At 43.6% G+C, this 26448-nt stretch overlaps 1 protein-coding gene across 2 annotated transcripts in view; it reads left to right on the forward strand.

Annotated features, from left to right (window-relative positions):
- Positions 1–26448, forward strand: part of CDC42BPA (CDC42 binding protein kinase alpha) — a 3351611-nt gene that overhangs the window by 2416251 nt on the left and 908912 nt on the right. For both annotated transcript variants that reach the window (XM_044059574.1, XM_044059584.1), the window contains exon 18: positions 6981–7086. In XM_044059574.1, coding sequence (XP_043915509.1) covers positions 6981–7086 — 106 coding nt within the window. The remainder of the gene's footprint in view (positions 1–6980; positions 7087–26448) is intronic.

Here is a 26448-nt window from a genome sequence, read left to right on the forward strand (position 1 = left end):
GTAAATCATGTTTTTTTTTTTTACATGCTCTGTCCTCCAAGTCTACATTTTATTTGAAACATTTTTTCTTATGAAGTTTCATGCTAAGCCATCTGCCTTTTTTTCATTTCATCTTATGAATTTTGCACTTTTATTGACTAATCTGACTTGTTAGTTGAAGCTTATTTTATTTTTTCCATCCTTTTGTTAATTGCCTCTATGTATACTTTCACCGTTTCATTTATTTTTAAAACCTCTGAATGCATTTGATTTGTTTCCCTCTAAATTATGGATGTGATCATTTGTACCAAAGCTGGAACTTGAACTTCTTTTCTTGAATAACTGCAATCAATATTCTTTCCATACAGAGTTTCCCTTCACCTTTTATGGTCTCTTATTTTCTTCAGCTGTTGTCTTTTGTTGCATCCTGCCAGTGTAATTACTAGCCAGTGACTGAATTTTACCTAAATTGATGGCTTTTAATGACTTTTTTTTCATTTACTGAATGAGCTCTGATCAACACATTGATCAGTGTGCAGCCATTTTCTTGTCCCTAAATTTAATATAATGTTGTTGTAAAAAGCCTGAGATGTTTTATATTAACTTTCACATCTTTGCCATTGTAATGCTAGTTTTAAAATAATGTTTCAAGATGCAGTTACGAGTCCTGCAAGATAACAGATAATGAGTATCTGTAGATCTGTGTGCTGCAAAGAAAGCAATTTCAAATGCAGACTTATTCACACAGCAGTCTTCACGTAGTAGTAACCATTTAGCATTAACTGTACAGTCTTATTTTATCTAAAGTCTTGCATAACCAGATGGGTTTATGTTACTTTTACTGAATATCTCGGATCTCTGTAAGCTAGGGCTGGCAACACTATTTTCCGTATTGATTTTCATAGAATCATAGAATCATAGGAAGTTACTAGGCTATTGGCCCTGAGGCCCTTACAAGCCTAGCCAAGAATTTAGCCATTTTCCGACAAGTCAGCACCCTGTGCCCCATCCAGCAGGGACACAGGTGGTATCCCAGGGGTGTATTTTCTCTTCTCATCCAGTTATCTAGGTTGAGCTTAAAAAGGGTTAATGAGGTACTCTGCTTGATGTGGAGAGGGAGTCTATTCCACAGAAGGGGGAGTCTCTGGGACACAAATCTGTCCAGCCAACAAGTCCTATTGATGTCACAGACCAGGCTGAAGTTGCACATGTGTGTTCCTTGAGTGGAGCTTAACTTGCGGATATGCAGTAGTCCCATCAAGGCGGGGTCAGAAATTGCTTTGTATGCCAGACAGAGGTCACCTCTGAGGAGTCTGTATGAGACTGAGTAGAGGGACAGGGCTGCATGTGCTTTGGGAGGTACATGCTAAAAGGGGAATTGTACTCAATGAGTCTTACAAGGGAAGAATACAGAGATGTTATGACCACCTTGTCCCTGGATGAGATATCTTTACTAATGAGGTGGGCCATGTAGAGAGCTATCCGTACAGCGGAGGCAATATGGTGGTCAAAAGTCAGTTTGCTATCAACCTGGGTGCCCAATTCCCTCACTACTTATTCCATGCTTAGGACCTTGTTATTAATGTGATAACTTGTGGGGATGTCACTCACCCCAAAGGAGATGATGATGCATTTTTTGGCATTCAGTTTGAGGCCATATTTCCGGCGCCAGTTATTTGTTTGGGTGAGACCCTATTGGAGAATGTTCACATTACTAGGGGAATTGATGACAGCGCCCAGCTTATAGTTATCAGCAAACCTGGTCAGCTGTTGCCCACTGGTTTTGGCCTGCACCTCAGAAAAGTATATCCCAAACAACACAGGCTCCAAGACTGATCTCTGGGGTACACCGCTCATTACGGGTCTACTGCTTGAGGTGGCTTCCCCTATTTTGACTAGGTGGGTTCTATCAGTAAGCCAGTTTGCTACCCATCTGGTGACATACGGATTGATTCCTAGGTGAGAGAGAGAATCTGTTATACCCAAGTGGGGAATTGTATTGAAGGCTTTGGCCAGGTCAAGGTAGGGCATGACCTCCCCTTGATGAAACCAAACTGTGTGAGATTGAGTGTTTGGAGGTTGCCAATGTCCTTGTTAATGAGATCCATGGTAATTTGCTCCATGGCATTGCAGGTCAGGCTAGTTAGGCTGATGCGTCTATAATTTCCTGGATTGGTGGACACTCCACCTTTGTGCAAAGGGATGGCAGTGGCTGTCCTCCACTCAGCTGGGACAAAGCTAGTACTCAGGCTTCGGTTGAATAGGGTGCCTAATGGTTCTGCAGGTTCCTGCCTGAGTTCATGTAGGATGCAGCCTGGGATGTTACCAGGTGCCATGGAGGCTGTATTTTTTTGCCTTTTAAGAGTGCAGGACTTGCTCCCTAGAGATAAGAGAAGGGGGCCGGTGCTGGGGATGCCCTGATTTACAGATGGGGGGAGGACAGAGGGTTGAAGTTTTCACTGAACCTGTCTGCCAGCAGGTTGGCTGTATCTATGGCGTTTGTGTATGTGGTGTCCTTGACCACCAGTTCTGTGCAGATCTGAGTGCTTCCTTTGAGATTGCTGACATATGTGAAGAAGGCCTTATGATGCAAACACTCGATCCCACACAGTTTGGTTTCATCAAGGGGAGGTCATGCTCTACCTTGACCTGGCCAAAGCCTTCAATACAATTCTCCACTTGGGTATAATAGATTAACTATCTCACCTAGGAATCACCTGCAGCTATATAAATGTCTTTTTTTGCAGCACACAGATCATTAAAGCCAATAACTCTGCTGATGAAGCACTATTCTCTTGCGCCATAGCCAAATTATGGAACTCCCTCCCACCCACAATTACCTCCGTACCAACATGCACCCACTTCAAAACTTTACTAAAAGCGCACCTAAAAACATGCTGGCTATGCCCTTGCAACTCCCACTCTAAGATCACCCACCCCATCCGACCACTACCTTTCTTTCCACCCCACTAACTACCTTGATTATAGCAAGCTCAGATGCTCATAAGCCTACTACTTATTATACAGCAGGAACTTCTTATTGTAACAGTTGTTAATGTTTGTTATGTACTTCGCAGATAAAGATTCTAATTGTCTACTGATGTACTATGTTCTTCATCTGTAACTATGTTTGTAATTAATTGCTATGTTAATCAAATTGTTAATCGCTATGTAAATCCAATGTAACTACTGTCTGTATATTTTAACTGTGGAGCTTTTCTCCCCGGGCCTCCGCTGAAAATGGACCTATGTCCAGTCGGACACTCCCAGTCAACAAATGTAAATAAATAAATATAATAAATAAATGATTGTCTTTAGTAGATGTGGCTAGTTTGGACTCAAAGTTTGCTTTGGAGGATTTCATTAGTGCTCTTATTTGCTTGTTCAGGCTAAGGAGAGATTGCTTCCAATTAGGCACCTGCTCCTTCTTGGTCCTGGACAGCTATTTTTTTTCTTTATGTTATAGAGTTTATTTATTGCAGATATCCACTAATCAGGTTTACTCTTCCTTGAGGAGGAGGATTTTGTCCTGTTGTGTGGTCCTCATTCCATGCAGCTGTATATATGTCATGTAGTACTTTGGTGTAGGTTTGGTCATAGGTGCCAGTTCCTGTGGAGGTGAAGGGGGCTATGAAGCTGTTTATACCTTCCCTCAGGAGGTAGTAATCAGCTTTGGAGAAGTTTTTTTTGTTTGTTTGTTTGACACTGGCTTGGGGGGAGGGGGTTGAGGGAGATGGTGACTTTGAAAGTGCGTCTATATTACATAATCGAACTTTTAAAAGTTCGAACGTCATATGGTCGACACTATATGATCGATCTTTTAAAAGTTCAGAAATGTAATAAAAAAAATAAACCAAAGGAAAAAACCTACCTGAACAGTTTAAGCAGGGGCCTTCCCACACCCCCCGCTCTTTAAATATACCAACTCTGAGATCGCACTACAGTGCAGAAAGGGAAATCTTCCCATTCCATACTCTATGGTGTACGAACTTTTAAAAGTTTGATCATATGGTGTCGACCATATGACGTTTGAACTTTTAAAAAAAACGTGATATAAAACCTTTGAAAGTGACCGCTTTGTGGTCGGATCTTATCAGGGAGGATAACACTGTATGGATGCTGCAGTGGTTACTCATGTTGGTCAATACCAAGTCCAAGATATTTTCAATTCTTGTGGGGGTGTCGACTGGCTGGCCCAAGGCGTTTGCATTGACAAAGTCAGGGAATCCCTGGGCATTTGTGTTTTGACATGAGTAGTTCTTCCAATCTGTGGTTGGGTAGTTAAAATTGCCCAGGAGTTAGTCACCCAGGATCAGGGTAAAGGGTTGAATCTTGATAAATTCGAAGAGGTCCAGATAGGTGGAGTGGGCATGTTGAGTCAAATTTGGGGGCTTGTAGCTAGCTATGATTAGAATAGGGGTCTTGGCAATGGTTAACTGCACCTGGAGTGTCTCCTGTGCATCATACTGTTTGACCAGTCTGGAGGTGTGTATGTCTTTTACGTACATTGCAACTCCACCTCCTTTTGTTTTGCTGTCCACAGTTTGGTGTCTGAGTATGATAGGATGAGTAACGTGGTATAGCTTGGGTGCTGTCTGCAGCTTTGAACCAGGTTTCTATGACTGCACAACTATCAGCATCGTTCAGGGTTAAGAATGCTTGCAATGAGTGCAGTTTCATGTTTAGACTCCTAGGGTATAGCAGCATGACCTTTAATTTGCGTTTTGATGAAATTTTCATGTTGGTAGTTTTGACCTAATAGGATTGCCTAAAAAAGGCACTATGGGGGAGGCAGGAGCCTTTGCCAGTAGCCTGAAACCCAAGGAGACAGATGCAGGCCATCTCTGGCAAAGCATTGTGGTTTGTCAGTCATGTCTTCCCAGACCATCAGGTACTGGATCCCTTGGAATGACTCCAGAAACTAACCCAATTGTTAAAATCAATCATTTTCTGTTTGTATTGAGGCATCTCAACCTGATTGGCCTAGTGGGCTAATACACTGTGCTGTAGTTGATGGGGTTCCAGGTCTGAGACTTGGCAGGGTGCTCATTTTGTGGGAGGTTGACATAATGGTTAAGGTGCTTACCTTAGAAACGCAAAGTGCAGGGTTTGATTCTGACATGGGGTAATTGGCTAGGCTTAAAATGGCTCATAAGGGCAATTAGCCTAGTACTAACCTATGAACCTATCATTCTTGGTGAAGGTAGAATGCTGCTTAAGGCTAAGAACGTACCTGTGTGGGACACGCATTCAGCGAGCTCAATCATTTCTGTCTTCATATAGTCCAGGGAGGTGTGTCGCAAATCATTCACGCCATCATGGACTATGACAGAGTCATAACAGTACCTGTTGTTGAGAGACTTGAGTGCATGGGTGAAATGGTGAATTCTGGTACCTGACAAACAACTAAAAGTGACTTTCTCCTTATCCAGCCTGGTGAGGGGCACATCTGTGTGTTTCACAATGGAGTCTCCTATGACTAATATGTTGGGTTTATGCTTAGGCCTTAGTGGCTGTGAGACACAGGTATGTGGACTATGTGTAGTGTAGTAGGCAGTGGAGTTCACATATGTTTTTTCCTCGGAGGTCTCTTTTGTTTGGGTATGTTTTTGTTGAGGACCTTCGCTTATGTAGGTGTGGGTGGTGTTTGAGGTGTGGTGTTTGTGTTGACAACCTTCTTAGTGCCAGATATACTGGATTGTGAGGGAAAGAGCATTGACCCTACGTTCACAAATTGTGTTCCTAGGTGGTAGTAATAGAGGGTTGTCCATGTACATGAGGCAGTTGCTGCACTGTCTCAGGATGGCCATATCAACCAGACTGGCAAGAGACAGCGTAGGAAATTGTCTATCCAGATTTGTCAGAAACTGAGGGAGAAAGGCCAGAGAGAGCTAAGAGGATAAAGGGTGTAAGATCTAAGATTTTGAGCCTTTACTGTTTAAGTAGTAGCATACATAAAGTCTACAGCATATCTGCAGCCTAATTTGGTCGGACCACTGTTGCTTAGATGTGCTTTCTGTCTTATTGTCTTTCATCATTGATCTCACCACCTGTTGTATACATTTAAAAAAATGGTTGGGAAGCCTGCCTCACTTTTCTTTCATGTCAAAATGCCTCTTCATTTACAGGATTAGGATTCAATGACAGAGCGGAGCTGCACCTCCAATGGGACTGCTGTTAAATCTGTCAGTATATCATTTGACATCTGTATATTCTACGTTTTACTTGTTGTTTCAAATGTTTTCAAATGTCTAGTATGTGGTTGATAGCATACAAAATTAAATTTCCAAGAATCTGCATGGATTTTTCCTGTGTGTTTTTTGACCATGTGTCTACTAACTATCAGACCTTGCTGTCCCTATCAGAGAAAGCCATTCATCCACTTTACCAGAGATTAAACCAAGTATCAGGATGAGAACTTTCTGGGGTAGGCTTTGTGCTCTCATTGGCATCCTTGCAATGAAAGCATGTGTTATGGCCTAGCCCTACCTCCTAAATGGGGGTGGGCAATCTGCATTATAGCAGAGGCTCATAGTGCCTTCTCTATGTCAGTGCATGTTCCTGCACACCCACTATGAAGACCACCACTCATCAGTGGCTTTGTGAGCCCAATGCGCATGCTTTAGCTCCTTCTCTAATGGGATGTGTTCAGTATACGGCTAGCTTCACCCTGTCTCCTTCACCCAGGATGGGCACTCCTGTATTTCCCTGTTAGCGCCATCAAATTGCCAGGCTGACTGAAGCCTGGCCACCCAGGCTGCAGTCAGGGCTTTATCCCTTTATGCCACTGGTGCTGATTCCATAGATTTGCAAAGTTTAAGACATGCTAAGCATATATGTGTTCAGTATATTTATTGTTAAGCAGTGTATATTTATTGTCAAGAGTGTTCATTATCTTTGTTTTCAAGCAGGTCAGTGGATTGGGTCGGTTTGCAAAATTAATATAAAATGATTTTGTATCTTTATTAGTAAACAGAGGCTATTTAATTTTCTTCTTTTAGGGTGAGTGATGAGAAGGATGCCCGTGGTTATCTTCAGGCCTTAGCCACCAAAATGACAGAGGAGCTGGAAGGTCTCAGAAACTCAAGTCTTGGTGCCAGATCTACTGTAAGAAACTTTTAGTGTTTTCAGCAGACTATTATATATGTTAAGAAGCTTTTGAAAGTTTGAGATGCATAGTATAAATTGCTGAATGACAGCTGCTTTCTGTACTGCACTGACATCTTATCTCTCTCTCCTTTTTTTTTTTTTTTTTTTTAGTAACAATGAAACTTGAATAGGGAGAATGAATATAAGAAATATTTTAAGAGGTTAAATAATCTGTAATTAATATGGTGTAGTTGCTGAGTATTTAACTAATAAACAAAAAGAAGTGCATACATATAATGTACCACCCACAAACTGCATTGGGTGTGTGGGTAAAACATAGGTTAGGCATTAGGGCACAGAGGATACTATTTATTTATTTAACATTTGTTAACCAGGAAAGTCCGACTTGGAATGAAGCCAGTTTTCAGTGGAGGCCCGGGGAGAAATGCTCAAGACGTATGTCTTTGTAATGTATTTAATGTATTCTGCTCAGAAGTTGGTCTAAAGGTTCAGGGTCAGAGTATATGTTCATGCTGCTGGTGACCTGAATTAAGGAATGGGCAAGGGAACTTGAAGGTTCAGCTCTGGTGGTTCCCAACTTTGGCAGAGGAGAGAATTTTCTTGGGTGGCGAAAGCCAGGGAACCCCCAAGGATGATAGCCTAGTACCTACCTATGAACCTACATATGAACCTATGGAATGTAGGTGGACCCTTTAGAGGTGCCCCTTGAATAAAGGACAAATGGTTTGCTTCATGTGGTTGATTTGGCTACAGTGGAGGGGAAGGTGGCAAGTGTATTGCGAGGTTTGTGTGGAAGCAAGCACATTTCCACAACACCATGAATGCCAGCAAGACTAGAAGGAAAAGTTTTCTGTGAGTCTTTGGCAAATCAAACTGGGATGTTGGCACAGGTCTCCAAATAAGTAATGGTCTGAAAGACAGATAAAGTATGACGCACACACACACACACACACACACACACACACACACACATTTTATTGAAATAAAAATGATTAAGCACTTTTGTCACTCATAACTAACAGGACTTCTTCAGAATGAATAAAATCCACCATTCTGTCATTTAAATACCTTTTCTTCTCAATGTGATGAAATTAATCACATTAGCACCAAGCAATCCCTGTAAAAACATAAACAAAATGAAAGTGTGTAATACATCACAATCTAAGATCACTCTTGTCTAAATACATTATTAAATAGAGCCCGTGGTTAAGAATAATGAAAGCATTACAGTAATAAATAATATAAATATTTGAACACTCATAAAAAAATTGTATAATACAATATGCAATGTAAAATACATTTATATTGTAAAAAAAATATTGCATGCACACTCCATTAAACTTTCATTGCCTTTAACTTTAATGTATATACAATAGAAGAATACTTGTTCAATCCCGGAAGATTTTCAGCATTAGTTTTTAGCTGCTACTTCAGTTTGCAGATTTCAAGACACTTATTCTAAGCCCCTCCCCTAGGACTTTCAGGGACCTTTTCTAACGCTTTGAAGGTGAACCTGTGGTCGAGGCATAATGTTATGTGTCTGTGCAGTGCTTTTTTAGTGTTTTAGTCTGTGTCATACAGATTATTAAAAAACACAAAAAGAAAAATCTAGCAAAGCTAAACATTCTACTGTCTGATCTTTTGTATCAAAGGCAAAATGGGATATATGCAAATTACCTTTTAAGTAGCAATTCTAAATGTCTATGACTTTTACTTTTGTCTATTTATGGAGAATTTCAGGCTAATAAAGTCAAACCTGTCTAGCTGTGGACATGCATGTTTCTGCCTTCTTATGGCATCATCAGCACAGCATAAGAGGAATGTTTGACTTTTGGAAGCACAGAGTTGTCGTACCCAACTGATATCCATAAACATTAGGGTGTCTACAAAATATAAAACCAAATAGTGGAAATTGCACCGAAATAAAACCAAAATAAACTCAATGGTGCAAAGGAAACGCAAAGGATAACTTCCCCACAAAAATTTATTGTCCAAAATAGCAGCTCCAAAAACGTCAAGGTAACGTCTACAAAATATCCCAACTAACAAACTAAAATAATGAGTAAAAAGGTCGCACAGGAAAAAAAAAAACACAAAAAGAAAAATCTAGGATAGCTAGACTTTCTACTGTGTGATATCTTAAACCTCTTGTATCAGAGGCAACATGGGATATATGCAAATTACCCTTTAAAGTTGTCAGGTGTTTCAGCTAAATAGCAATTCTGAATGTCCATGACTTTTACTTTTGTCTATTTATGGGCAATTTCAGGCCAATAAAGCCAAACCCCTCTAAGTGACATTGTAGAAGGTCTTTGAAGATTCTGTTTTTTTTGCTGATGCTTCAAAACTATGCAACATGGATAATGTACCTACATACAAACATAGTAAAATTGAAGAGATGGTCTAAAATATTATAGCTTAAATCCAGTGTGGAATAGTGCGTATAGGGAGTATAAATCCAGGAAAGGAGTATAAATTTGCAGGGAAAAGATTAACAAATGAAGAAAAAGACCTCAAGGTAATCCAATCAGATGACCTGAAGGTAAGCAGGCAGTGAGAGGGAGAGAGAGAAGGCAGTAATAAAGGCTGGTGGAATGCATGGAAGGAGGTTTTGCTAGTAAATTGCAAGAACCTATTTTCTCTGTAAAGACAGCTGGTTAGAATACATTAAAATAATTATATGCACATCTTTGGGGTGAATCACTGTAATGGTAAATGTTTACACTGATCTTGGCTCTATCATGTAGATGGATGAAGCCTATACTACAGCGCAAGCAACCTGGTTTTCCCATGAAACCTGGCCCTGAAGAGCCAGTGTGAGGGGAAAGAGGACTAATGAGGCTAAGCCTTTTTGCTTGTATCTAGTGGAGGGAAAGGGGAGACTTTGTGGAAGCATGCTTTGCAGTTGCTTAGAGAAAAACAGCTGTGGTACTTACTTCCTTCACTTGTCTAGAGAAAAACAGTGATTACCCAGGCATGTCCACGGGACAGCTCCTGGTGTTCTCTCCTGTCTGCCTGATAAAGCTGGGTATCTTGGGTCAATGTAGCCTCGTGTACACTGACAAATCTCTTCTCCTACCACCCAACACTACAACCTGTTTGAGATGCAGTTATCTAGCCAAACTGAAGGCAAAGCTCTCTCAAACCAAGACTGAACTTGTCAGTCAAGAGGAGAAGGTAAACACTTACACCACACCACACACATCACATAGACCCACTAAACCTACACCACCAAAACCCACACATTGAAACACAAAAACATCCGCGGAAGTTCTCAGTAGTAATCTGCCCAAGCAACAGAGACCTCCAAAGCAGAAAGGCAAGCAACCTCCACCCCTCAACACAACCCAAAAGACACATAAGCCACAGACTCAGTGTGCCACTCAACCACAGCCCAGAAGGCAAAACAATGTACCTAAAGCATTAGTCATAGCTTACTCTGTAGTGAGGCACACTGATGTTCCACTCACCAGACTAGACAAGGAGAAGGTTACTGTTAGCTGCCTGTCGGGTGCCAGGATCTGCCACATAATCCACGCACTCAGGTCACTCCACAACAAATATAAATATGACTCAGTCATTGTCCATGTTGGTGTGAACTACCTGAGACGTACCTCCCTGGACTACATGAAAAGAGACATGGAAGAGCTCTCTGATCTTGTAATCCAGGCAGGTATGACCCTAGCCCTGAGTAGCATCCTACCTTTGCTCAGAGTGATACCGCAGTACAAGGACAAAATAATTAACTTCAACAGTTGGCTAAACTTGTGGTGTCATTCTAAGGGGATCCAGTATCTGTCTGCCTGGGATGACATGATCGACAGGCCACTATGCTTTGCCAGAGATGGCCTGCACCTGTCGCCCCTTGGATTCCGGATACTGGCTAAGGCTCTTGCCGCCCCAATAGTGCCTTTTTTAGACATGGTTCAAATGACAAATCAACCACGATAACAGGTATAGGCAAGAAAAACTGAGGGTAATGCTACTCAGTGCTAGAAGTCTAAACCTCAAAATGCACTCACTTGAGGCACTCCTTAAAATGGAGAACATCGATATCTGTGCAGTGACTGAAACCTGGTTCAAGACTCCAGAGAGAACCCCTGCATTACCAGGCTGTAACTCGTGTCATACCTTTCGGCCATCTAACCTGGACACCAAAGGTGGAGGTGTGTCCACATTCATTAAGGATATCCACACCTCCAGGCTAGTTGCCTAACATAATGCATCCGAAATTATCCAAGTGCAACTAACTATGGGCAAAGCTGTAGTCCAAATTTTAGCTTGCTACAGATCCCCCACCATGTCCCAGGATTCCCACTCCTCTTTTATTGATATACTGGAAAATATTAGGGTTCAACCAAACACCCTAATAATGGGCAGTTTCAACTACCCCACCATTAACTGGGAAAACTACTCATGTGCCAACTCCTTCGCTCAATGCTTTCTAGAATTCATAAACTCCAATGTCCTGGATCAACTTTATCCACACCCCCACCAGGGGCAACAATATCCTAGACCTAGTCATTACCAACATGAGTGACTGGTTTTCCACACCTGAAGTCAACCCCTCATTGGTCAGATCTGACCATAAACTAATCACCATAGATATCCATATCCCCCCCCACCCCCACATCCCATTAAGGAAACAAATGTAAAAAATTTCTCCAAAGCCAACTTCATGCTTTTTAAGACAGAAGTGGCAAACTTCACGACACCCATGCAGGTGGACAATACAGGTATGACTGCTGAATCCTACACAAATGCACTCTATAAGCACTTACAGGAGTGCATGTATCATGCTATCCCTAACAGAACTAAGGCGCTATCCTCCAAACAAAAGAAGCCAATCTGGTGGTCCCCTGCTATAAGCAAACTCTACAACAGAAGGAAGAAACTGTTGCAAAAGAGAGTAAAATCCCATGAGTGGAGGACCTCCCTGGACAGCCTCAGTAAGAAGCTGAGATCCCTCATAAAATCCTCCAAAGCTAGCTACGAAAAGAAGATTGCCACTGATTCTAAGGACAACCACAAAGCATTCTATAGCTATGTCAAGAATATCAATGGCAACACCCAGATCTGCTCTGAATTTACAGCACAATGGCACGAAAATTACAGGACCAACTGATATCGCCAACATCCTGGCTGATAGGTTCAGTGCTAACTTTACCCCCCTCTCACTCCCTAAAGGGCCCATATCTATACTGGAAGAAAGCAGAGCACCTGCAGTCACAACTGCGTGAGTAAAAACTGCACTCTCCAAAACCAAGAACACAGCATCCATGGGACTGGACAACATCCCAGGCTGCGTTCTACATGAACTTCAGAATGAACTGCCCCCCCTCCACCTAAGCACCATGTTCAATCATAGCCTCACGTCAGGCTTTTTACCCACTGAATGTCACACAGCAACAGATGTTCTTCGTGTTTCACTGTTGCAGTCATTACATTTGGGTAATCTGCTGGCAGATTGCCCTCAGTTGGCCTGAATATCAAAGTCTTGGGTCCTGCGTCGGTTGCGGTCTCCTCTTCCATGACGTCAGGTTGTCAGGGGTATAAAACATGCAGCTGACACCATTTTATTCAGTCTTTCTTGCCACACGGTGCCCGATGCAGAAGCAGTTCGCAAGTGCCAGTCGTCCGACTCCTGAAATTTTCACATTCGAGTTTCAGAACTGAAGTCTTCAATTAAAGCTAAGTACCCCGTTGGGGAAACTTTGTCTTGCTCCTTACCAATGTCAGTAAAAGTTAACAATTTCATTACTTGTGGGAAGCAAATACCTCATAAGGATTTTCATTTGTACTGTATTCCTTGCCTAGGCCCAGATCATAACGTGCCTTGCTGTCGGTTTTGTGCTAGATTTAACCAACTCACTGTTAAGCATCGATATATTTTTGCTTCAAAATATTTTGGATTCAGATTTAATTACCCTGAAATGTCGTTGGATAACAATCCGACTACCAGAGTACACAAAAAATGCAAAGAAAAAGACAGAGACAGACCATCGAGGTCCAAAACCGACGACGAAGTTTCTACTAAGCCAGTCGCCGGTTTGCCGGTACTCAGTGAGGTGCTTTCGCAGCCCCTGATACCCACTACTTTTGAGTCCCAGGCCTCTACCGAGACCTATGCGGAGTCCGGTATGCCGCGAGATTCTCAGAGTATTGAACCAGGGATGTCCCTCCCTCGGATGGGTCCGGAGCCGCTGAGCAGGCACCGGCTTCTGAGGGTGTTTTCAGGCCTCAACATTTTTATATAAAACCGATGCCAGCTTCAAAAACAAAATCAACTTCTAAGTCTAAAAAACTGACACATGAGCCACATGCTTAGGCCCCTATGCCTAAAAAACAGATGATCAAAATGGCTGAGAACTTAATTACCTTGATCAGGGTTTCCCAACCCCCCCCCCCCCCCCCTTCTAAGAGGCCTAGGTAAGACACTGATTATGAATCTTCAGATCAGGTTTCTATTTCTTCTGTTCCAAAGACATGCATCTGGAGCATTTCTCTTTCTTCTGTTCCAAAGACATGCATCTGGAGCGTTTCTCCCCGGGCCTCCGCTGAAAACAGGCTCTGTGGAACCTAGTCGGACATTCCCGGTCAACAAATGTTAAATAAATAAAAAAATTCTATATCAACCTATGAGGATTCAGATGCAGAAGAATCCATTCCATCTGCATGTCCTCCTGAGAATTATTCTTTTGGAGAAACCTTGCATACTTTAAGGGAACACTTTCATTGGGAGAGTCAGGATTTTTCTGAATCAAAAAAGAGGCTTAGGGATTTCCTCCTCCTTCCCCAGCATAGGCCTTTGGCTATACCTCCTGTATTAGACATTGTTGATGATCTGTTTTTGGAATCAAGCATGACTCCTGATTCCCTACCTCCGGCTCCTAGTAAGCCAGACAGATATTACAGGGTTCCTGACTCCCACAAATTTCTATTCAAAAATTCTGCTGCTGATCCTGAAACTATCTCACAGGGTCCCAAAGGTGTAAAGGCCTCTAAAGCCAAAAATCCTACCCCCTCTAATAGAGATTCCAGGGCGCTGAGTAGATGGGGAAAGAAGGTTTATACGTCTGCAACCTTGGCAATTAGGGCCTTAAACTGCCAGTTTCATATGCTTAAATATTAACAGCATGTTATGGGCCTATTGAAACAGAAAATGATGTTGATTTCTGATTGTGTGGAAAATAAAGAATTACAGGGATTATTGCATGCAGCAGAACAGGTTGGAAAGCATACTTTGCAATGTGGTTTTGATTCCTAGAAGGCCTCTTGCAGGGCCGCAGTTACTGGATCTGTGATTAGAAGGCATGCCTGGCTCAAGGAGCAACATCTGCCTGATCATGTTAAAGCTAAATTGTTGGATGCACCTTTACAGCATGATACTTTGTTTGGTAATAAGGCCGAAGAGGTTTTAAAGAAAATGGAAGACAAAGCTAAATCTATGCAAACTGTAAAAGATTTCTTACAAGTGCAGCCACCCAGATTCAGTACGCACTGGCTTACTACAAATTGATCCTTTCCTGTATCCAACAGAGCCTCTCAAGGCAAATCCAGGTGTTCAAAAGGCTCTAGATACCAATCACAGGGTTCTTACAGGTCAAAGCAATGGGGTGCCTCTACCTCCAAATCTGGAGGAAACAAAGCGCAATTCTACAGTAAGCAGTCTCAATGACTTCCCTCTACCATCACCAAGCACTTATCTTTTGGCGGCCCTTTTGGGGGGAATATTAGCACTTCATGCTCAAAATTGGCAGTTAATTACCCAGGACAAGTGGATATTAAACATAGTATCCCAGGGGTACAGATTTCATTTCCATACTTTGCCAATTCCAAACAATTGGCCAGATCTGCCACAAAATCAATGGGCAGAGGCTCAAAAACAAGTTACGTCCCTCATGGATATGGGAACTATTCAACCAGTACCAGAACAGGAAAAAGGACAAGGTTTTTATTCAAGACTGTTCCTGGTACCCAGAAATGACAATGCCTGGCATCCAGTACTGGACTTATTGATTTTGAACACGTTCTTGGACATTCCAAAATTCAAAAAGCTGACTTTACAACAGCTACTGCCTATGCTGGGCAAGAACGCTTGGTTAGTGACTCTAAACTTAAAAGAGGCATACTTGCATATCCCAATAAGCAAATCGTGCAGAAGATACCTCCGCTTCAAGGCAGGTTTTATGCATTACCAGTTCTCTGCACTGCCCTTTGGCTTATCTACTGCGCCCAGGGTCTTTACAAAGTGCCTGGCACCAGTAATTGCATTTTGCAGACAAAGAAGCATACAAATCTATCCTTACTTGGACTGTCTCATTCAAGCAGAAAACAAGGATATTCTTCTTCAACATCTGGCATTTGTAAAAAGGCTTCTAACATGCCTAGGGTACACAATAAATGAAAAGAAATCACAACTGGTACCCTCTCAAAAAATTACATTCCTGGGTGCAAGCTTGAATACAACTGCCCAGATGGCTTACCTTACACCAGACAAACAAAGGCAACTGACAATATACTTCAAACAGATGGCAACAAAAACCCAGTTATCTGCAATACAAATTCTGCAGGCTTTGGGGTTCATGGCATCCTGCATTCTCCTAATTCCATATGCAAGACTGCATATGAGGAAACTTCAGTGGTTTCTAAAAAGTTTATGGAGTCAGCATTGTCACAGTCTGGAAACAATGATTCCTCTCATTCCCTGACTACAACAGGTGGGCAGAGACATGTCACCAAAACAAGGGACGGTCATTCACTTTACCCCCTGCCACCCAAATCCTAACTACAGACGCATCAGACTATGCTTGGGGGGCCCACCTGGCGGGGAGATCCATTCAGGGCATATGGAACCCAAAACAAATGCATCTGCATATCAACCAGAAAGAGATGCTAGCTGTTCAGAATGCCCTGACAGCCTTCAAGGACTTACTTCATCCAGGACAACTGCTGATAAAGACTGACAACACCACGGTTTTGTGGTACATAAACAAGCAGGGGGGTACACATTCCTACCCCCTTTGCAGACTAGCCATGGAATTGTGGGACACAGCCTTGACTTACCAAGTACATCTTCAAGCTCAGTTCCTGCCAGGAAAACAAAATACTCTGGCAGACGACCTAAGCAGAAATCTTATGGACCCTCATGAGTGGAAACTGGATCCACAAGTCTTCAGTATGGTAACACAGAAATGGGGGAGCCCAGACATAGATCTATTTGCCTCTCCCCGAAATTATCAACTGGACAAATTCTGCACAAGGACTTCTCACAGACAAGCATGGAAAGTGGCTGCCCTATCCTTCAGTTGGAAAACCTATCAGTCTACTCCTTTCCTCCTCTGCCTCTTCTCCCCAAGGTCTTACTAAAGGTCAGACAGGAAAAATCAAAAATGATCCTAATTGCTCCGGACTGGCCTCGCGAGCACTGGTACCCAATTCTAAGGAATATGTCTCAACTCCCTCCTTGGTTGTTGTTGTCTTTTGGCTTTTCCCGGTTAGGGGTCACACAGCAGAACTCCGGTCCACTAATGATTGGCAGTAGATTTTGACAAACGCCGAAGTGCCAGCTCGATGTTCAACCTTCAACGAAGGCACGCCCATTTACACATGTCTTTCGAACGCCCACCCAACCACGGGGAGGACATGCAGACTCCACACAGAAGGCACTCCCCGCACTCCAGCCAAGAATCGAATGGGAGAACCTCTTGCTGTGAGGCAACAACGCTACCGCTGCACCACCGCGGATGTTACTTGCCTCAAATACCTCATCTACTGTCTCAGCAGAACAATCAAATTCGGCACACTCCGCTCCAATCTCTGAACCTGGCAGCATGGCTGATCTTGTAATTATTCAAACAACACCTCTCAGTAAATCTGTGATGGATGTCATTTTGGAAGCCAGAAGGCCTAGTACTAGAAAATCTTATGCTGATAAATTAGAGATTCTGTGCTTGGAACCAAGCACAAGGAACAGAGACAGCAAAACCAAATATTCCTGATTTTACAATACTTGACTGAGCTGCTTGACAAGGGCCTATCTTTTTCTTCAATAAAAATCCATGCCTCTGCCATCTCGGCTCATTACAACATGGAGCCTCCCATCTTTTTTCACCCTCTGCTAAAACAGTATCTTAGAGGGGCCAAAAATTTAAGGCCTCCCAGAAGATCACCAACTCCTGCATGGGACCTCAATTTTGTGCTGGAAAAACTCACCCTGCCTCCTTTTGAACCAGCAGGAACTGCGGGTATAAAGTTTTTATCTTGGAAAACAGCTTTCCTTTTGGCAATCACTTCAGCAAGAAGGGTTTCAGAACTACAGGCCCTCATGGCTGTGGAGCCTTTTATTACATTTTACCCGGACAGGGTGTCCCTCAGGACCAATCCTTCCTTTATGCCTAAGGTGGTATCCAGTGTGGCTCTTAACCAAACTATTCACCTGCCAACATTTTACCCAAATCCACAGAACAAGGGGGAGAGGATTCTGCATTCATTGGATGTACACAGACAACTAAGATTCTACTTAAACAGGACCAAATCTCTAAGAAAGTCTGAGCAACTACTGGTGGCATTTGCTGCAGGATCAGAGGGGAAGGCTATATCAAAGCAGACTATTTCTAAGTGGATAAGCCACTGCATTCGTTTCTGCTACTTGCATCATGGTAAACCGGTGCCCAAGGGAATCAGGTCACATTCCACCAGGGCTGCCTCTACCTCAGCAGCCTTTCTTAGAGGAGTTCCAACCAAAGCCATTCTAGAAGCTGCTACTTGGAGTTCTGTTCATACTTTTATAAAGCATTATCATTTCTCTAAGTCCAGGGCAGGCTTTGCCACTGCAGTTCTGCAGGGCCTTATAGCCGCTCCTAATGCTATTTAGTTCTATCCTCCCATCCATAGCTTTGGGATTCTACCCAAATGTAATGACTGCAACAGTGAAACACGAAGAACATAGTACAGTTGTGTACACTTACCATAAATGTAGATGTTCGTGTGTATTCACTGTTGCAGTCCGGGTTACCCACCCGCCATCCCCCTTTTTTCTAGAACTTCTTTTTCCTTCACTATATTCTAAAACCTATGTGGTGTATTTGCTTTTAGATGAAGGTAAAGTTTATGTTGCTAAAAGTGCATTTACGTATATATTGCTGTATATATATATATATATATATATATATATATATATATATATATGTGTGTGTATTTGCTCCCCATTTGGGGGGCACCTGACATCTGGGGCAAGAAAAACTGAATAAAATGGCATCGGCTGCATGTTTTATACCCCTGATGACCTGACGTCATGGAAGAGGATACAGCAACCGACGCAGGACCCAAGACTTTGATATTCAGGCCGACTGAGGGCAACCTGCCAGCAGATTACCCAAATGTAATGACTGCAACAGTAAATACACTTGAACATCTACATTTATGGTAAGTGTACACAACAGTACTTTATACCACTCCACAAAGGGGGAGCCACCATGAACCCCAGGAACTACGAGTCTGGTCTGCAAGGCCATGGAATGTATCATCATGGAACTCATAAAAACATTGGTAACCTCCAAACTCTGAGCCCCACCCGGTTCGGGTTTGTGAAAGGCAGATCATGCCTCCTAAACCTGATCAACTTCTTTGAAACAGTCACCAAAGCCGTAGATAAGGTAAGACAGTTCACACAGCCTATCTTGACCTCGCCAGGGCTTTTGACACCATCCCCCTTTCTGGAATTATAGGTAAACTCACTAAACTGGGTATAAATCGATACTTCACAATATAGGTTGCCAACTGGCTCACTGACAGAACTCACACTGTAAAAGTTGCAGACTCCAAATCTGACTTCAAACCAGTGACAAGTGGAGTATCACAGGGTTCAGTCCTGGGTCCTCTCCTGTTTGGTATCTACTTCTCTGAAGTATGGGCTAACACAGAGGGCCTCTGGCTGACTAAGTTCACAGATGACTGCAAATAAGATGCCATAATCGAGTCCCCAAATGACGTGGACATCCTACAGAAGGGCCTCACTGAGACAGATGCCTTGTGTCAGAGCCATGGCCTCAAGCTCAGTGCCAAAAAACTGCATTGTTGTACCCATGAACTACCACATAGGCAGCAGTCCACTTAACGCTGAAGGTGTGGTAAGAGACCTTGGGACTCAGGTGGACAGTAGTCTCTCCTTTGATAATCACTTTGCCACAGTAGTCAGGAAATCCTTCTACGTGGCACACCTCATCACAAAAGGGTTCTCATCCAGGAAAAAAGAGGTCATTGTTCCCCTCTACTCAGTCCTCATTAGACCCATTATTGAGTACAATGCCCCTTTTGGAATGTACCTCACAAGACATCTGCAACAGCGGGAAAGGCCACAGAAGTATCTCACAAAGAGTATTACAGGATTCAAACAGATGCCTTACGCTGACCATCTCAAAAAACTCCAGCTTTACTCCATAGCATATCGCCTACTCCGAGGTGATCTCTGCCTAACATACAAAGCTATGTCAAACCCAGAGCTGTTGGACATGCTACACCTATATAAATCCCAATCCTTCTGTGATACATGCTCTAGGGACCTAAACCTTGTCACCACAATAAACAGAACATGCTGGAGGGATAGATTCCTGTCCCAGAGACTTCCCATACTCTGGAACAAGCTACCTGTCCATGTCAAGCAGAGTTCATCATTAGCACTCTTCATGAAAAATCTTGATTAGTGGATGGGAAATAGGAAATTCACCCCGGGGATTACTTCTGTGGTTCTGCTCGACAGTGGCACAAGAAAATAACTTTCTTGGGTGGTGAAACTAGGGAACCTTGTTGGCTAGGCTTACGTAGGCCTTTGGGCCAGTAGCCTAGTACCTACCTATGAACCTATGCCGATTTGCCCATCTCATCAAGTACCTGGAGAGGAAAGAGGTACAAAAGTGATATAATGTGGGTATGGACGTGTGCGTGTGTGTCTGTCTCTCACTGTGGAGGTGTGCTATTGCTTGCCTGCATGCACTCCTCCATATCCCAGTATGTCATGCAGTGGATGCCTAAAGTTTATAGTCTTGACAGCTTTCCACAGTCAGATAGCCTCCTGCACATATGATGCTTTCCCCAGTCACAGAAGATCCAAAGCCTGAAGATTAAGAGATCTTTTTATCTGGAGGGATAGGACCATTCCAGTGAGGAAATATTCTGGTGTGCCTTCAATTGTGAGTGTATTGGGGAGATCAGAGCAGCTTTAAGTGTAGGAAGAGATGAATTCAGTAGCAGCTGACCCTGATAAGCCAGCCTTCAAGCACAGAAAGTAGCAGTTCAAAACAAATCATAACATTTGAGTTATAGTCTTTCTTACCACCACCTTCCTTGTATGAAATTCACAAAGCAGTGGCTTGTTTTTGTCATATCACTCAGGTTTTCCACAGTACATGCAAAGTAGTTGCCTTTGCAGCCTTGAACTACAAATTCTGTTGTGGCTGAGGCTTTTGATATGACTGCTATGCAGGTGTCCACACCTTTTGTTTTCTTGCATTTTCTCCCAGACCAACATCACTAAGATACCTTTGATAGCTGGAGATCCTTCAGCAGATGAGGCCCACATTCTGAGTTTTGAAGGGGAGTGCAAGATTCCTAGAATATTTGTATGCAGTAAGGTTTCTGGCGACTTTATTGAGGTTCTGGTTCTGCATCTGAATCTCAGGGCCTCAGAGGCAGGCATTTCTGAACTTGATAGGCACAAAGCACCAAAAGCTAAGCAGGTGCAGCCCAGCTTGCCTCAGCCTTGGCTAGGCAGTGCCTTAACCCAAACCCCACCTAGGCTTTATCTTTAGATACCCTGGATCATTTGGTCAAAACCCTTAAGTCTTACATGTAGTCTAACAGACCTGAGATAGTTGTGCCATCAGTGTCAGAAGTCCCTTCTAGGAAGAGATGGGTGGATCCCTTTGAGGTAGATTTGATTACTCCGATTTTGAGCCTGATAAACTAATCTGCGTTGGCAGCCTTCCATCAGTTGAGACTCTATGCTCAGAATCCATAGACATCTTGTCATCTGCTTCAGAGAACCTTTCCTTTGGGGAAACTCTCCACAGATTGAAGAGAACTTTCATTGGGATTCCAAAGAGCACTCCAAAGCTCAGCAGAGATGTAGGACCTTCATGGGTCACCCTTAACCTAGGCCCTAGGTGCCTTCCAGTGCTAGAATTCACGGAAGAATTTTATTTCAAATTCATTGCTGGAACCTGACCAATTCAGTGGAGGACTTTTGCTGATACCTGTATAGAAACACTTCAGCTGATCTAGATGTGGTGTCCCTGGATCCTAGCCAGGCAGTGCCTGGATCCGGGCAGTTGCAACTGTCACCAGGAATCACATCCCAAATGACAAAGAGCAGGGCTCAAGATGAATTTGGGAACAAACTTCAGCTGTTCTCAGTCTCTTTATCATCTACTTAGAGGTGATCTCTACATGACTTATAAAGACATGTCCGACCCAGCCCTACTTGAAATGCTACACCTAAAGAAATCCCAATCCCCCCACACCACATGCTCTAGAGATCACCACCTCATTACCACAATTAACAGAACATTTTGGAGGGACAGGTTCATCTCCCAAAGACTGCCCATACTCTGGAGTAAGCTTCTCATTTATGTCAAGCAGAGCACCTCGCTGGCCATCTTCAAGAGAAATCTTGACGAGTGGATGGGTAACAGAAAGATGATGTCCTTCAAGGATGCATCTGCAGTCCTTACAAATGGGTAGTCCTGTCATCAGGCAGCCCTTCGGTCGGCCGGATTCCAAAGTCTGGGTCTGGCCGGCTGGTGTCGCTTCACCCGGCGTCATAGCTGCAGTTCTTGGGTATAAAGGCATCAGCCGACGCCATTTTCCTCCGTCTTTCTTGCCGCGTGGCCCAAGCAGAAGCTGTTCGCAAGTGCCGGTCGGTCAGAACCAGAGATTACTACTACCGAATACTACTTGAAGACTTCTAAAAGCTAAGTACCCCGTTGGGGACTCTTTCTTGCCTCAGCCGATGTCAGAAAAAGTGAATAACTGTTTAACTTGTGGGAAACAAATACCTCATAAAGATTTCCACTCTTACTGCTTACCTTGTTTAGGCCCAGACCACGACGTAGCAGCTTGTCTAGCCTGTGCTTCTTTTAACCGACGGACGCTTAGACGGCGGTCGGAGTTTGCAGAACAGTTTTTCGGCTCTGATTTTGCTTATATCATGCCGTCGGATCCTCCGACTTCACAAATAACCAAAAAAAAAAGGGAAAAGGACCGACACTCGCGGTTAGTGGTTTCGGCCGAAACCGCGGTTAAGCCAACCACGAGTGTCTCGGTTTCGGCTGAAACCGAGCAAGCGGTTCTTTCCCCAGCCGAAAACATGCCTTCTACCGAGGCCTCTTCTAACCTGGTGGAATCGGCTTCTGAAATCCAACCTGCAGTTGCGGTTTCTCAGGAATTATCAGACACTATTCCCTTGGATATTTCAACCCCTGCATGTGGAGCTGCTAGGCCTCCTGCAGCCATGTCTATTAAGGCCTTTGCCAGGGCTAAAGCAGCTAAAGCTTCAAAAGCGGTGCCTGTCAAGCCCCCTCACAGGCCCAGCACCAGTTCCCATATGCTTTCTTTGGCTGAGGATCTCATTTCTTTAATCGTGGATCCCAGCCTCATCCAGACAGGACCTCTCATCCACCTCCAGAGAAGAGGCCTAGAGCAGAGCCCCAGAGCCAGTATCCACAGATGATTCCTCTGATGACTCAGAACATACAGACCCTCCTGAGGCTCCTTATTCTCCTTACGAAGACTCTGATGCTGAAGAGTCCATTCCTTCAGCCTCTCCACCTGAGGAATTTTCCTTTGGGGAAACCTTGCATGCTATGAGGGAACAATTTCAGTGGCAGGGCCAAGATTTCTCAGACTCCAGAAAAAGGTTTAGAACCTTTCTACATTTGCCACAGCATAGGCCTTTAGCTATTCCTCCAGTTCTTTCTGTTGTAGATGATGCATTTAATGATGCTTGCACTGCTCCTGATTCATTACCTCCGGCCCCTGTTAAAGCCCGATAGGTTCTACAGGGTCCCGGACACTCATCACCATTTATACAAGGCTCCTTTTGCAGATCCAGAGACTATCTCCCAGGGCCCTAAAGCTGTAGCAACTACATCTACTAAAAACCCCCTCCCCTCTGAAAGGGAATCCAGGTCCTTAGAGCGATGGGGTAAAAAAGTTTACACCTCTGCTACTTTGTCAGCTAGGGCTTTGAACAGCCAATTTCATATGATTCAATATCAAGAGTTTATGCTAGACCAGTTAACTAAAAAGCTGTCCTCTGAAGAATCTTTAGATAAGAAATATGTTCAGGAAATGGTACATAACATACAGCAGGTTAGTAACCATTCTTTAAAATGTGGCTATGATGCACTGGAGGCTTCCTTTAGATCAGCCATGACTGGCACAGTTATCAGGAGACATGCATGGTTGAAAGAGCAGGCATTACCAGACCATGTCAAATCAAAGCTTTTAGATGCTCTCATGGACAAAGTCAATTTATTTGGTTCCCCTGCACAGCAGGTACTAAAAAAGATGGAAGAGAAGGCGAAATCTGTACAAACAGTGAAAGATTTCTTACAGGTTCAACCTCCAAGGTTTAGCAGGAACTGGCCCTCCAAGAATTGGTCCTTTCCGGACTCCTCTAAGACACAGAGAGGCAGGAATAGGCGTTCAAGAGGCAGAAACCAATCCAGGGGTGCCTACAGGCGACGCCAGTGGCAAGGTAACAACCAGCGAGGCACAGACGCAGCCACCACCACCACAACAACACAATCACAGTGACTTGGCTGTGGCACTGCCTACCAGGGAACAACTGGAAGCACCCTTAGGCGGAAAGCTAACATTATTTTCAAAAAACTGGCATTGCATCACAAGGGAAAAATGGATTTTGCAAACTATAGACCAAGGTTACAGGTTCCATTTCCATACTCTACCAGCAAAGAGAGGAATGCCAAACCTACCACCTACTCAAAGGGCAGAAGCTCTAAAGCAAATATCTCAATTATTAAGAATGAGAGCTGTGGAAAAGGTACCATCTATGGAACAAGGAAAGGGATTTTACTCCAGACTCTTCCTGGTACCAAGAAAAGAGAGCAAATGGAGGCCTATTCTCGACCTGTCCGCTTTAAACACATTCCTCATTGTTCCAAAATTCAAAATGCTGACCCTACAGCAGCTCCTTCCCATGCTGGGCAAGGAGTCTTGGCTGGTAACTCTAGATCTCAAGGAGGCATACCTGCACGTCCCCATACGACCAAATTGCAGAAGATACCTCAGATTTCTTGCAGGATCAGAGCATTATCAATTCTCAGCATTGCCCTTTGGCTTATCTACTGCGCCCAGAGTGTTCACGAAATGCCTGGCATCAGTAATTGCTCATTGCAGACTTCAGGGAATCCAAATTTACCCCTACCTGGACGACTGCCTGATACAAGCGGACAACAAAAGCAAGCTAACAGAAGACTTACAAAGAGTCATTTACGTGCTGCAAGCCCTGGGATATACAGTCAATATAAAAAAGTCAAGGCTGATTCCATCCCAAAGAATAACCTTTCTGGGTGCAGAGCTGGACACATCAAAACAAATGGCATTCCTTACTGCAGAAAAGAAAGAGCAACTACCTCTCTACTTCTTGGCATTAATAAAGCAGAACCATCTAACTGCAAGGAAAGTACTGCAAGCCCTAGGCTTCATGGCATCCTGCATAATTCTGGTCCCTCATGCCAGGCTGCATATGAGAAAGCTACAGTGGTACCTAAAGAATTTGTGGTCTCAACACAAGCACAGCCTAGAAACCAAAATTCCAATAATCCCATGCCTGAAGCAAGAGTTCCTATGGTGGGCTCAGGCCTGTCAATCAAACACAGGATTGCCCTTCTGCAACAGTCAACCAAGCCAAACCATCACGACAGATGCATCAGACCTCGGTTGGGGGGCACACATGCTGGACAAGTGCATACAAGGCTTATGGACTCAAGACCAGCGGCGCCTGCACATAAATCTAAAGGAAATGCTGGCAGTAAAATTGGCAATCCAGTCATTCAGACCATTTCTCCAAGAAGGTCAGTTGATGATAATGACAGACAACACCACAGTTATGTGGTACATCAACAAACAGGGAGGCACACATTCATACCCTCTATGCCGGCTGGCACTGGACCTATGGGATGTGGCTCTGAGCTACAACATTCAGTTACAAGCAATTTTTGTACCGGGAAAAGAAAACATTCTAGCAGACATACTAAGCAGAACTACCACGGATGCCCATGAAAGGATGCTGCATCCGGACATCTTCAAAGACATCACAACAGAATGGGGATTACCACAAATAGACTTAGTTGCATCCCCACTCAATCACCAGCTAAAGAGATTCTGCACAAGGACGTACCACCCACTTGCTTGGAAGGTGGACTCCCTATCTTTCAGTTGGAAGAACCTGACAGCATACACATTCCCACCACTTCCTTTGATGCACAAGGTGCTTTTGAAGATCAAAGAGGAACGTCCAAGGATCATTCTGATAGCTCCAGACTGGCCAAGGCAACATTGGTACCCATTGCTGAGGAGCATGTCTCGGAAACAAATATGGGCACTACTTCTGATCCCATTGCTGTTAACACAGAACAACTACAACATCCTGCATCCAAACCTGAAAACTCTGCAGCTAACTGGCTGGAACATTACATAAGAACAATTAACCCAAATTTATCCCAAAGGGTTAAAGACATAATCCTTGAGGCTCGTAGACCTTCAACAAGAAAGAATTATGCAGCAAAATGGAAAAGATATCTCATTTGGAGTACTGCAAAGGGAGAAGATGTGGCACTGGTAAACATAGCCAACATCCTGGAGTACTTGGCAGAGCTCTTCCATACAGGCCTGTCCTATTCTTCCATCAAGATACATGCATCAGCCATTTCAGCAGAATACAGCTTGGATCCTCCTGTCTTCTCACATCCTCTGCTCAGGCAGTTTCTGAGAGGAATTAAAAATGTAAAACCTCCCAGGAAACCACCATTGCCAGCATGGGACTTGAACTTTGTGCTAGAAAAATTGACACTTCCCCCTTTCGAACCAGCAGCAACAGCAGAATTACAATATTTATCCTGGAAGACTGCTTTCCTGCTGGCAATCACCACAGCAAGAAGGGTCTCTGAACTACAGGCATTAATGGCAGTACAACCCTTCCTGATCTTCCATCAAGATAGAGTGTCCATGAGAACAAATCCTACATTTATGCCTAAGGTGGTATCCAGACTGTCTTTAAATCAGGCTATCCACCTACCTACATTCTTCCCCAACCCTCAGAACAGGGGAGAAAGACTG

The sequence above is a fragment of the Protopterus annectens genome, chromosome 1.part2, assembly GCF_019279795.1.
Source record: "Protopterus annectens isolate FY-2018-M chromosome 1.part2, PAN1.0, whole genome shotgun sequence".
In the NCBI taxonomy this organism is placed as follows: Eukaryota; Metazoa; Chordata; order Ceratodontiformes; family Protopteridae; genus Protopterus; species Protopterus annectens.